At 40.8% G+C, this 13438-nt stretch overlaps 1 protein-coding gene across 2 annotated transcripts in view; it reads left to right on the top strand.

Moving 5' to 3' along the window:
• Window positions 1–5606: 5606 nt before the first annotated feature.
• The window catches only part of RB195_007260 (uncharacterized protein), a gene marked incomplete at both ends in the record, with an annotated part of 32534 nt that continues 24702 nt past the window's right edge, over window positions 5607–13438 (top strand). For both annotated transcript variants that reach the window (XM_064180798.1, XM_064180797.1), the window contains 10 exons: window positions 5607–5708; window positions 6100–6138; window positions 8672–8809; window positions 8886–9020; window positions 9087–9186; window positions 9262–9320; window positions 9525–9627; window positions 11735–11892; window positions 12328–12494; window positions 13213–13322. In XM_064180798.1, the coding sequence (XP_064037638.1) occupies window positions 5607–5708; window positions 6100–6138; window positions 8672–8809; window positions 8886–9020; window positions 9087–9186; window positions 9262–9320; window positions 9525–9627; window positions 11735–11892; window positions 12328–12494; window positions 13213–13322 (1111 nt within the window). The remainder of the gene's footprint in view (window positions 5709–6099; window positions 6139–8671; window positions 8810–8885; window positions 9021–9086; window positions 9187–9261; window positions 9321–9524; window positions 9628–11734; window positions 11893–12327; window positions 12495–13212; window positions 13323–13438) is intronic.

Below are 13438 nucleotides of genomic sequence, written 5' to 3'. Positions count from 1 at the left end.
ACATAACGTATAGTTGGCGGCGAATCTGTTCAGTCGATTACCATGGAGTACTTTCGATCCTAGAAGGGCAGTTGGACGAGAAAATGTCAGTGCAGCAAAAGAAAGGCGTGCTTTGCGGAGAGTAAGTTTCTTCAGAGTAAGTTTAAATATTGTTAAAAACAAATAAATAATATAAAATAGAAACTACTACGAACTTCTAATTATCCTCCAGAAATTTCCCTACGTTTCCCGATGGTCTGAACTTATGGGAGTTTTCATCGAACTAGTAGAAAATCGTTCATGGTCCTGCAAATTTTCACTGGGGTTTCCCTCCCTTAAATGAATTAAGTGCTTTATTCGAGTTTCAAAGTTCAATTGTGACCTATTTTCTTTCTTTTCTTTGGGAATAGATCAACAACCAGAGAAGAAAATTTATAAGATTGAAAATAAATCTCTATTTTACACCACTTCTTAGACTAATCTATTCTCAGACTTTTCTCATTAGCCTTAAAGTGTTCTTACTTCTTCATGTGCTCAGCGCATGTGTTCAACGCAGCTGTTTCAACTTAAACTGCAAACTGCAGCGAAGAAAGTCACGTTTTTCCTATTTCCATTTTTATTCTCCAGCACTAACGATGTGCGTTAACGACAACTCATTGTAAATCCTGTTTTAAATTAACTTCAACGTTCTGGAGAACTCATATATCGCCTCGTCCGTCTCCATTCCCAAAATACAATCGATGTTCAACCGTCTTAACGCGACGCAACTACCGCAACGCACTACATCCCATGCTGGACACACTCTCTATTCTCTCTAATTAGTCCTAATGGAAAGCGCTGCTGAACATATTTGACGCCGATCGTTCTTAATGAAGCACTGGAAAAAACTTTTTTTTTTTGTTAAGAAATTGCGGTGCTGACAGAAGGTAGCAAAACCTTACAGGTAAAAACTGAGGTTTTCCCTTACTCTTTTCTTTTCCTTGATTTTCCTGCTTCCTGCTTCAAAGAATTTATTTTCAGGGTCAAAGGCAACGTATCATGAGACTTTCGATGTTCTCGTGGACAATCTGGAGTTCCGGTTGTAAATTGCGAGTAGGAACACGGCAATTCCCCCTATTCGTCGTGAAAACGGCGTGAGAAACGACGTTCTCTTCTACAAAATTAGTTCCATTGCGTCACCCTCGTGCACGCGCTGCGTCCATAAGCGAGCGATCGAAAATCAATTACGTCTCCTCGGCTGCCTATTCAACTGTAACTAACGGCTGCTGAAGGAACCAGAATGTGTACAAGAGGGTGCGTTCTAATGTATCTTGTAGGAAGTAATGATGATGAGGAGCGATGATTCCCACGCCGTTTTTCAACATTAAAAATTTTATGATACGCTGGCTTTAAACGAGAGCAAGGAAAAATGCATTATCTCAGGATTGCCAGTAAGAATAGATCAACTTGAAAGACATAAAGTGTTGTTAAACAAATCTATGAAGCAACACGGTGCAAACAGTGTTGTCCAAGACGGAACGCGTTTTATAATTGCTTGTAGATGACTGGTAATGTAACACAGCAGTCAATGATTATCTTCCGATCCAAGGCCCTGATCCAGAGGTGGATGAAGACCCTAGCGCACCCACATGTTGTGTATAGTAGGGTCAAAACTGCACGGTGAAGCACGATGCAGTTGCGTAAGCGGTTGCGCTCGAAGCAGTGCTGCGGAGCGTAGCGGTCAGAATTTAGGTGGGACCTTTGGTGACACCGCACCTCGCTGCAATCCGCGATTGTCTCAACTCGATTTAACTCACCACCAATTCGAGCGCAACCACTTACGCAACTGCACCGTGTTTCATGTGGTTATGACCCGACTATAAATTCGTGGGGGCCCCACGGTGGGATGCAGGTCGGCGACCTCGGTTTCGACCTCATGACCAGAAATGAAAGTCGATGAGTATTGGATTCGTAGAACTGCAAAACTTATACCAGGTTAGTTTCTCTCGGCACCGTAAGAACTTACTAGTCTACATCATACAAAGTACCTCTTGGGTGTTTTTTTTTTTTTCCTGCTCCAACTCATCTCCTTTCGAATGATGCTGTCGGTTCGGAGTGCGTTCAAAGGGAACAAGTGAACCGTTAAGTATTAGCTCCCTGGCTTAACTATCTTTATTTGTTTACTAGAAACATGACCTGTTGTAACACTATCCGCGAGAGCATGGGTAGGTGGACTTTCGCCGATGATGAGCGGGGAGGATTGTTCTTCTCTTAGTGTTTGATATCCCGGCGATTCAAGTGTTTCCGGTCTCAAATTGCGATTTTGGGAGAAATGTACTGGAATAGTTCCAAGTCGCATAACTTACTTTAAAAACTTGGATTACTACAAATTTGGATTGGAATCTAAAAATTTGGACTACTTTAAAAAACCGCTTAATCTCCTTTTCTTTCTAATTTTTTCCCTATTATTGCAAAATACGATGACTTGTTGTCTATAACCTTGTAGAGTGCTCAAAGTGATGAACGAATCTGTTTTTGACAAATTGATGACGGTGATGACGTAGAAGAGGGATGAACGAAAGAGGTGGAGAAGTAACGATAAGGAAAGACGCAAAAGTGTTTTTAACTGTTAGTTGGGGAGAAGCCATCTCTCAGAGCATTTTTGATTTAGTTAAGAGTATTACATGATATTACTTAGTTATTTACTTCCAGTAAGCCTGTTTGGAGAGTTTGATGAAGTTAAAGCATTAGTAGTTCCAACTCCATTTTCCTTTTTTTTCTCCCTGGCTTTAGCCTACACGTCATGGATCTTCGATGGATAATGCTTAGGTTTTGAGGGCCCGAGTGATTCAGCTGTTCACTTTCAATGATGAACTGTCGATGTTGATAATCTATCGCCTTTTCAGATGGGAGAACTAAGCCTGACAGTCAGGAACAGTTTTTGTGCTCTAAAAACGATTTTTGCGCTCCAAAATACAGTTCGTTCGGTTAAAGCAATGTTGAATGATCTCTACCCTAAAGCCGGCTATCTTTTCGCCTGATAGAATCGTATTTAATTCGATCAAACATTTTTGACCACAGACTACACCCGTATTTTCGAAATTTTCGTTTTTGAGTTCTTTCCACTAATATAGTTGGATCAAAACTACATGAAGCAGGAACAGTTGCGTAAGCGTAAGTTGTAAGGATAGCTAGCTACCGCCACCTATCTCCGCTCTTCGTCATGGTCCCATCTCGATCCTAATCGCTACGCTCCACAGCACCGCTTCGAGCGCAGCTGTTTACGGAATTGCGCGGTGCTTCATGTTGTTTTGACCCGATTAGAGGATTAGGAAGGACTTGGAGCGTAGTTTGCGAGTGAGAACATTGAACACCGCCCACGATTCCAGAAATCAGATGCATGAAGAACAACCGAGGTATCAGTTCACCCAACGACATACCTCTTTACGCCCAGAGAAACGATGAAAGGAAGAATATATTATATTATATTGGACTTCTAGTAGGGTATCTAGACAAAACAACTATTCAGACGCGATACGACTAATAGAATCCACTTTGCGAGGTTCCTCTCGTCAATCCTATGAGTGTAAAAAATTGTGTCGTTGGATAAATAGGCTTTTCGAATTTTTAGCGAGTTTTTCACGTATTTACTGTGACTATCCAACGGAATTTACGCTCCGAACATCACGTAAAAATGGAGGGAACCCAACGCGAAAAAAGTTTCTTGAACGCTGACGACTTCAAAAGATCACTTCATAGCGATCATAAATGATGAGCTACTTGACCGTTCCAGCGCTTTCGCATCCACAAAAAGTAGGAGCAGAGTGATGTCGTTTTCTCTGATGGAGAATCTCTCGTGAGATGTGGCTTCGGCGATGTTTTTACGTGAAATCTCAATTAGGCTGTCAACTTTTTCACAAGGGATCACAGTTGTTGGGTTGAAAACCCATCTAACACCTTCAGAAGTACAGTAATTCGTTACTGAACCCGCTGTTATCCATTCCACCACTCCTGGCTCTTTAAAACGGAACTTCCTGAAGTTTCGACAGTGCTTTAAAATCGGAAAAAGTATTCTCTCTGAACAGCGAAACTACACTATATATAGTCAGGTCAAAACGATATGAGCTACGGTGCAGTTGCGTAAGCGGCTGCGGCCGCAGCGGTGCGCAGCAGTTAGGTTCGAGCGGGGACCCTTGGCAGCACCACATCCGTCGCGAAAGTCTACAGTCTGCGAAAGTCCCATGTCGATTCCAATCGCCATCTCAAGCGTGTCACTTCGAGCGCTGTCACTTACGCCACAACTGCGCCGTGCTTCATGTTGTTTTGACCCGACTGCAAGTCATCCATGAAGTAGCTGAGCTCGTATCCAATGGAATTCACCCGGTTGGATAAATGCGCTGTAGCGGAAAAATATGTCTTGGTCGGGTGCATTGCTATCCAATAAAAAATTGTCCGTGGACAAACACATCACACGTTGGAAATACGTGTCCACTTCTTCCAGTACTGGAAATGTCCCTATAACAGAAGGATGGACTGGTGTAGCAGAGTCGGTAAGAGGTTCCGCTTCCTGCACGATCGATCGGAGGTTCGAATCCGCCCTAGTGCTCACCAAGCCTTTCATCCCCCGGGGTCGATAAATTGGTACCAGACTTGTCTGGGAGGATAAGAACACTGAACTGACACATCGGCTAGCCCCCGCACGTCATTGTATGGGCCAGTCGACCCTGAATTGATGTGAGTGCGTTGGCGGGTCCCAAGCGGATCGATTAACGCCAGACGCTTCACCCATTTAACCTTAGAAACGGCTAGGTCCCACAGCGAAGTGCCACTGTATCGAATTCAGGTCAACCACATAAACAAAATAATATTGAGTAGCACTATTTCAGAAAGAAGTCGTCGATGGGTTCTTCTCCACCGTATTTGCCCTTCCAAGGACAAATAAGGTGGATTTCGGCTCTGGAACTTCACGGAGAGATGGAAATGAAAACGCTACAGTGAACCAGTACGGTTAAGGTCGCCACTAGCACCGTTACTAGTGAACTCCTCACATTGACTCCACTCCACGTCCTCTCTACACTACTTCCTACGTGATATACGAGGGAAAACCGGACGCGGTGATGAAGCGAGACGAAAAACGTCAACAAACCAGCCTCGGCAGTCGCTAACTTCAATTCCGAGAGGGCAATATCCTCCATTTTAATTCTCTGGAACGGAACTATACGCGCGACTACCCCGGAAACAACGTAAGCGTCAAGAACACCGGCCTTCCAAGACGACGGACCGAACCGATGCTGGAGACACGGAACTAACGCCAATCCGCTGCGACGGGCGCACATGTGGCAGTGGCAGCGTTCCAAATTCTCTTCTACCGTGGTGCTGTTTTTTTTTTGTTGAACTTTCTAATTCATTTGTTTTTGACACGTTCTTCATCCTCCTTTTTCTCCCCTCTCCTTTCTGTTCTTCATAATTTCATAACATCGAATTGTTTCCACTCGAATCTCTCGTTCTTCGAGAATATTCCCCTTCGTCGGCCAAAAATTTCATTTTCAGAGTGTTAATCCATGTTGCGTCGATTCTTCAACTGTTAACTGGTTCTTGTAACTTTATATTTTCTGTGTTCTACCGTTGCTTTGGACAGTTCATTCAAAATGGAGTTTGCTCCACGAAGCGAGCGCCAACAGCTCGCCACACTTGTGGAACAATGGAATGAAAACCGCCTGGATTTATTCCATTTAAGTTACCCCACAGAGGTTAGTTCTGAAGTAAATTTGGTGTTTTTATTGGTTTCTTCAAACAAGAGATTTTATTTACAAAAATATGTGAGAATTGTCTTCTTCACTGAAGCGCTCTTCGTGATTTCTTTGTAATAATAACGCCTAGATCTTAGTCCTCGGCTTTTCTTTATTTCTTTTCTTTCTTTTTTGTCTCTATGGTGGTATGATGCTGAAACCTCATCAATCAAACAAAACGAAATGTCCGCTGCAACCTTCTTTTTTTGAAGTTATCTTCTTTTTCCTGTACAGAAAAGCAGAGATGACCTGTGTTCCATTCTGTTATCGGTCAAAATTAGAAAAAATTGCAAATTTCCATTATCATCATCGTACTCTTCATTTGCCACTGAATCAGAACTGATTTTTTTAGGATCTCGAAATCGAAGGAGTCATGCGATTCTATTTCCAGGTGCGTTCCATAGTTTTAACTTTGGTTTGTGTGGCCACATAAAATCCACTTTTCGAAGCTTTCTCGGTCTTTCTCTTTGATTGTTTTGTTTTGCCTACGCTCTCTACAGTCGTTTTTGGCTAAAGTGTCGGGACGATAGTGACCTTGACACGTCAACGTTTAATCGTCCATATTTGACGTCTCGTTCGTCCTACTTTGAGGTTCCTTCGTAAATTATGGGATAAATATTATGTTAGTAGTCAAAGGCTGAATGAATGAATGCTTTTTACGCAAGTTTCATAGCCGCAGTTGTTAGCATAGAAAATTTGATATGAATGAAATGGCTACTACAAGTAGTTTCGTTTCTGCTGTGGCTGTGTTGCTTAATCTTTGGCTTATGCCGAAGCTTAATTCTACTGTAAAGTGTTACATAGTGGATGTCATGCGATGACTCTCTTGAGATGACCAAAAAGTGAATTGATCCGATGAAGTTCATCTCAAGAGGAGGCGTTCTCTCTCCACTTAAAGGCACCACCCCACGAATCTGAGGTGGTACGGATTTCAGGTGGAGTATTTGTATACGGGATAGTAGATTATGAAGAAGGGGTGATTCCGTCCATTTCTTACTAGTTGCCGTAAAAACGGCCCGGAAGAAGCGGCGCGTGCACTAGGCTGGCGCGCTCCAGTCGAACTCTTTGTAGAAAATAGTGCGCCAGAACGCCCGAAGCCGTATCTTCCGGGCCGTTTTCTACGGCAATTAGGAAGAAATGGACGGTATCACCCCTCTCCATAATCTGCTATCCCGTATACGAATACTCCACCTGAAATCTGCACCACCTCAGATTCGTGGGGTGATGCCTTTAAGCCTTACTTTTATCTAGTTAATTCAGTGTTGGAGCGGATGTTGCACTGTTGTTAACAAGTTAGACTGCGACTGCACGGTCGATGGTTCGAAACCGCCCTTGGCCAACCGAATTCTTCATACATTTGGGATCAACAAATTAGTGCCAGACTTGTCTGTTGGGATAAAAACTCTGGCTTAGTGCATTGTCTGCTCCGTCCCACCTCGTCCGCAGGCCTTCGTATATGGTGCATTGATAACTTCAAACGATTCCGAATTGAAATCGAACACGTTGGCCCATTTCCTGCTAAGTGATCAACGCCGGACAATTTATACATCCTTCAAAATCCTTAAATTCTCAATTCTAATTTTCTCAAAGTGGAATTTGATGGAACTCAAATTCATCACAACAGGACTGAAGCTGTCGCGAACTAAAGGTATGACATTGATTCTTATGTTTTTGTTGATGGCCGTGTAAATTGCTGTATTGAAATCGGAACAGAGATGTTGGTCGCAAATTGGATTGACTTGCCAGCTTCATGGTGATGGTAAAGGGGTATAGGAGTACGACTAGAATTGTTTGGTGAACATGAATGGTTTAAAGTCCTCTCACCTCTGAGTAAATATTCTATTTGGAGACTGGAGAAGATATCCTATTGGAAGATTAAGCCTCATTCGCTTAAATTCATCACATATATGATTCATTTTCGAAGGCCAAAAAAAGTGTAGAGAGGACACTAAATCTAAATTCAGAATCCGCATGAACGTTCTATAGTTTTTACCCAGGAAATATTTGCTTGGATTACTCATGAACTCGGTGTTTTCACGTTTTTTTCTTTTTGGTTTCAAACTAGTTGTTTGTTTTGTTGTCGCTTTGACTATTGTTGTTTTGACTATTTTAACAAGTAAAGAAAACTGCAGAAGCTCTGAACTTGTATCGAAGTAGAGTTTTGTACTTTTCGCTATCTGCTTGGTTACTTATGAAGGATAAAGTGTCCGGCGTTAATTATTGCGCTTGGTATGCGCCAAGGCGTCCACTTCAATACAGAATCGTTTGTGTTTTACGAACCGCGTATCTAGACAATCAACTTCGGGCACTAGCCAATGTATCAAGTCAGTGTTTTTATCCTCACATACAAGCCTAGTACCAATTTATCGATCCCGCGGGGTAAGAAAGACGTGGTTGGTACAAGGGCAGTTTCGAACCATCGATCGACCGTGTAATCATAGCGGAACCTTTTACCGACTGGGCTACAATCGCCGCTCTCTACTTATATCGTATTGTGATTGTAGTGCTTCACTTATAAGCGAGCGAACCGTGAGTCCTTGTGGTAAAAAAACAAACACGATACCCATGAAAATAGTGTCCTCTGCATCCAATTCAAGGATATCCGGGTGATTGCCTGTAGCTGCTAGAAACTCTGTTTGAGTGGTTGCATGTATTATTGACGTGATGAAAAATTCTCAGTTTGGTTGCAGTACTGGGCAGTTTTTTTGCGGCTTAGGGGTATAATTTAGCTTCCCCTTGAGACTACTTCTCCTTGAGCTGTGTCGAATCTGAAGGGTTTTCTCTCCACTCTTGGTTGGTTTTTTTCTCCCAATAGTCTACCAGCACAGTTTTGCTAATAGCTTTCAGCTAATGCAACAATACATAATGAAGACATTTTCAAGTAAATCCCCATGGAGAAATATTGATGACTGTATTTCTTTCAGGACGGTGGTGAAAGGGTGCTGACGAAATGTGTTCGAGTGTCCAGTACGGCTACAACCCGTGCTGTTGTGGAAGCACTGGCTGAAAAATTTCTTCCGGACTTAAAAATGCTTTCTGATGATACTTACAGCTTATGGGAGGTAGGTGTTTACCACTTCTTTTTCGAAATTTTAAATGCCATATCATTTTTCCTTTCCAAACTCAATTTTGTAACAGGTCCATGAAAGTGGCGGCGAAAGGCGGTTGGATGACGAAGAGAAGCCGTTGCTGGTCCAGCTAACATGGCACCGTGATGATCGAGAGGGAAGATTCCTGCTGCGCAAGAATCGACAGGGCAATCTTCCTCTGGCAGTATGTTCATTATTAATCTATCTCATGGAAGACCTGTCCAATTGATAGTGGGAATTTCTATTTCAGACTATACAGTTGCCAAGTGATGAAGACATAAAAAGGAACAACAAACGATTCTCGAAAAGAGAGAAAAAAGAGATGAAAAAGAAGCATCAAAAGGAAATAAGTCAGTTGATTAAGAGAAAATGCTAATTGAAGCAGGATTTTACTAAAGATAGTTCCACTAATGTATAATTTCCAGTAACGGTTAATAGTGGTCGTGAGGAGGCTGTTGGCCCAACAACTGATCTTTACTGCCAGGTAAGTTCTAGTTTAGTCGTATTTTCCATGACAAAGAAAAATATCTGCATTGAATTTCTCACGAATCTCGTTTATTCTTGGTGGGAGGATTTTTTTTGGGTTAGAAATTTCAAATCCGAGTGAATGTTGTTTGCGGATAATGTTCTCCTTTATTTTTCTTATTCTATTGTGTTTCTTTGTGTTTTGTAGTTGGTTCATTTCTAGGTACCACCCAATTCGTTTACCCGAACAATTTCAAATCCTGAAGTAGTAATGAAGAAGAGACGAGAAAAGAAGCTCGAAACGAAGCTGAAGGAGATGGGTCATGGTAATTTATCCTTATTCCTTATGTACTTTATTCATGGAATAGTGTTAGGATATGTTTTGTTAAATTTTTACCTTTGAGGGATTCATTATTAGAACTACATGGTAAGTTGACAGATTCTGCACGGTTATGAGCCACCATAGTTTCGGTGTTCACCCTAGATTTTCAGTTCTCTAGGATTTTACAGACTTTGGTTCTTGACTTTGTTTTTGATCTAATCGGAAACGTTCGCCTAGACACTTGTAAAAGGGGTTTTCCTGTCAGTGTTTTCATGTAGAAACCTTCAAAATTATCATATATTATTATGTTATACTAGCACTGAACGGTTGTTTATTGACGATGCTCTCTATCTCTTTGGTGAAGAAGGGTTTTATAGCTACTATTATTATAGCTTTTTATGACTAGTATCTTTCTACCCTTATCCATACCCTTAATCCTTCTCTTTGGAGTTACGTCTCATTTTCGACCTTTTTTTTTAATGACAGCATTGTCAAACGTCACAACGAGGTTCTATTGGTTAAAAAATATGCTTGAGGATTTGTTTTTGACATTCTTTTCATTTGAAATTTTATCCGTATGCGTTTCATAGGATAGATATGTTTTTTAACTTTATTTTGAGCGGACAGCATTTTTCGGATAAGTAGGATACTGCTGATACTCGATGTTACCATGTAACATTGTATTTTTGAAGGTTTTCCCCCTTCTAAGTCGTTCTCATGTAAAAAGTGGGCGTGACATAGAAGAAGGACCTATGTAAATATCAATTACCCTAAATAACACATGCGAAATCTTCGAAATATTATCTCACCTTATCTGACTGCTACTTCATCTCTATCACGGTCTTTTCACGGATCTCTTCCGCAGAACAAAAATGAAGTCTCGTATATTTAATAAGCTCTCATAATTGAATCACTTCTATAAGCGACTTTTTTTAAGGTTTAAAAACTCTCCGTTAGAAAAAAAAAATTAGAAAAAGTCTGAAAAGTAGACAAGCAGACAGCGAGCGACAAGCAGGAAAACTTTCTCATAGTCGGAGTTAGATAATTATCTCATGCTCAGGAGCAGAATGTAATTTATTTCAAAAATTAAGTCAGCGCTTGGGTGATATCTCAAATGTTGAAGCCAACAGGTACGGTTCAGTATGTAGTTTGCAAATATCACAGCGAAGGCGTGAAGAACTCCAACGAGCAGAGGTAATTTATGGTTCAGTAACAGCGACGTGATCAATTTACCCGTCGAAGCAACTCCTTACAGCCAGCGGATGGACGGGAGCCCCGTAAACTGGGATTGAGATGAAACTACTCAGTCAAGCAACTCAGAAACTTGTACTAGTGTTACCTTACGGGGATTCAATTCATCACTGCGACAGTGATATTGATACTCTAATTAATCCCCGTAAGGTGACATTGATACTAGCATTGTAAAAAGTTGCTTCGTTAGGTAAATTGATCAGTCTTGTGCTACCAGTTGTCCTCTGGACCTGCAAACTTCGTCACAAACTTTACTTTTTGAGGAGAATCAAACATAGAAAAACTCCGCGAACGATGCTTTTAACTTGATAATGTAGTAGTAATATTGAGATAATTGTGTAATATATTGTGGTGTGCCTAATATTTGGATTTTATGTAGTAAAACGCTTTTTAATCTTCGTTTCGAACTAGAGATTTGTTGCACAAAAAACCAAGTAAACAAACGAAGTGATGAATATTGCAGTTGAACCATTTTTTTTTCTGGAAGAACAAGCTGCTTTTTTTTTCTTGATGTTAAATCTTCGATGTTAAAATTCGAAACGATGTATAGATTCTCTCTGATTATGACGATATTAGAGCGGTGTTTAAAGAACAGATCAATTCTGCAATCGTTTCTAGGACGTGCGCACGCTTTTTGTGGCAACGTAATAGGAAATGGATGTTGTTCGCTTCTACAAGAATACCCTATGATTCGCGCTTGTAGATTCAAAACGTTCTACATTGCATTCTCTGGGTTTCTTTGCGTTTATTCAGTGTTCTATTCTAATGTATAGTACAACTGCTACCCAGGGAATTTTGTTATTTTATTATTATTATTTTATTGTTTTGTTATTCATTGGATTGATCTGAAACATGTTCAGGCGGAAGTTTGAAGATTTACGGTGGTGAATTGGTGCCGTCGCGGCCGTATGTCACTATTCTGGTGTCAATGCATGATCGAGCAGAAAAAATTCTCGCCGAAGCGTTGGAAAAGTATGCCATAGATCCTAACCACGCATCAGATTACGTTCTGGTTGAGGTGAGGAATGAGCCCATTTGGTTTTGTGCAAGCTGGCTGGTTTTTTTTTCTGAATGTCGGTGATCACCGTTATCATCTTCCCATCATTGTTCCGATAGTTACCTTTTTGCTTGAGCAGTGGTGTACAAGCCGCCATGCCGTTAGGACGAGTTCTAGCGGTGTCGGTTTCTTGACGTTGGTGTCTTGGTTGAGCGAAAAAGTGGACGCACCAGCCATTATTGAGAGACGTGACTATGTCACCTGCGCTTCTCTTGAAGTATTTCGTTCTGCTATATGTTCTCAGTGTCACTAGTCTGGGTGTGTTGATATAATGAAACCGTTTGTTGCCAAATTCAAGAAATACGTGCAGAAACGTTGCCTAAAATTTAAGGTGCCTTTTTTTCGAAATTATTTAATCTTGCAGTAATAATTTTAACGCATATTCTTTTTCTTCAGCTGATGACGTCGCAATCAACCAGCCATAGTCTTTCGGATTTGCGTGATGTTTCGTCTGAAGGTCGTATTGTGGAACCCGATGAGGCTCCGCTGATGCAAATGGCCTCAAGAGGGCATGGGCATCCGGAAATTTATCTGGCACTAAGAAAAAAGCCTACTGGATACCGGTGAGTATGTAGGTTCTTATGCAGTATATAACTGCTCACGAAGCGAGATTTTCACGTAGACTTTATCTTTTAAGATATCCTTTTTGGCCACCGTTGCTAGTTAGTGATTTACTTCACCATTTCTTTCTTGATTATTTGTTAATGTTTTGCAAAGTAATGAATTGTACTTTTGAATCTCGTATTTATTCCACTGCTGTTCCCACTGTCTTGTTTGAGTTTTATAATAAATGAGTTTCTCATCTTCCTGAAGGTTGCCTGTTATTCGAGACCTGATCACTAAATACTTTAAAAGTTTTGCCAAAAAGGGACAATATTATTCGCCTTTTTTGGTTGAGTTTTTAAATTGCTGATTAATTTACTACTTTTCTTCTTTTTTTCTCTATCTTTTTTCTTCTTTTCTTTCATTTTCATTCTCATTAGCTCATACTCCCTTCATTTCCTCTGCCATTGTCGATTTGCTCGTTCTGTACACTATTTTTTCGCGCTTATTTATGCCTAGGTGATTTCTTCAGAGGTCACTTATATTTAAATCATTTGTTGTACTCAACATATGTCACTGAACTACTAAACTTAACTGTTCGCGTTTGAAGCCTTTTTTGAAGTGTTTGTATCTGTTTTCATACCATTTCTTGTAAAAGTCACATTCTGATTTACTTTCCTTCAACGACTAATCCATTTCCTTCTTCATTGGATGAGTGGAGAATAATTTCCTTTTCAGAGGTTCTCGTGTCATCGTCCACGACTCTTCTGCACAAAATGCATCTGTTGAAACATTAAATTCCATCCCTTCGTCTCCTAGAAATCCTCAGCTACATTTCCTCGCTCTGGGTTAGTTTTCTTCGTTTTTGCGAGAATAATCGCCTGCTTCTACAGCGGCTTATTCATCTAGAGCTGCTAGAATTCTTCTAGCTAAAATGCTAGTTTTCCTGACAATTACCGCTGAA

The sequence above is a fragment of the Necator americanus genome, chromosome I (genome assembly GCF_031761385.1).
Source record: "Necator americanus strain Aroian chromosome I, whole genome shotgun sequence".
NCBI classification, from domain to species: domain Eukaryota; kingdom Metazoa; phylum Nematoda; class Chromadorea; order Rhabditida; family Ancylostomatidae; genus Necator; species Necator americanus.
The sequence above is the reverse complement of the archived record's forward strand: the minus strand, read 5'-3'. Positions and strand labels throughout refer to the sequence as shown.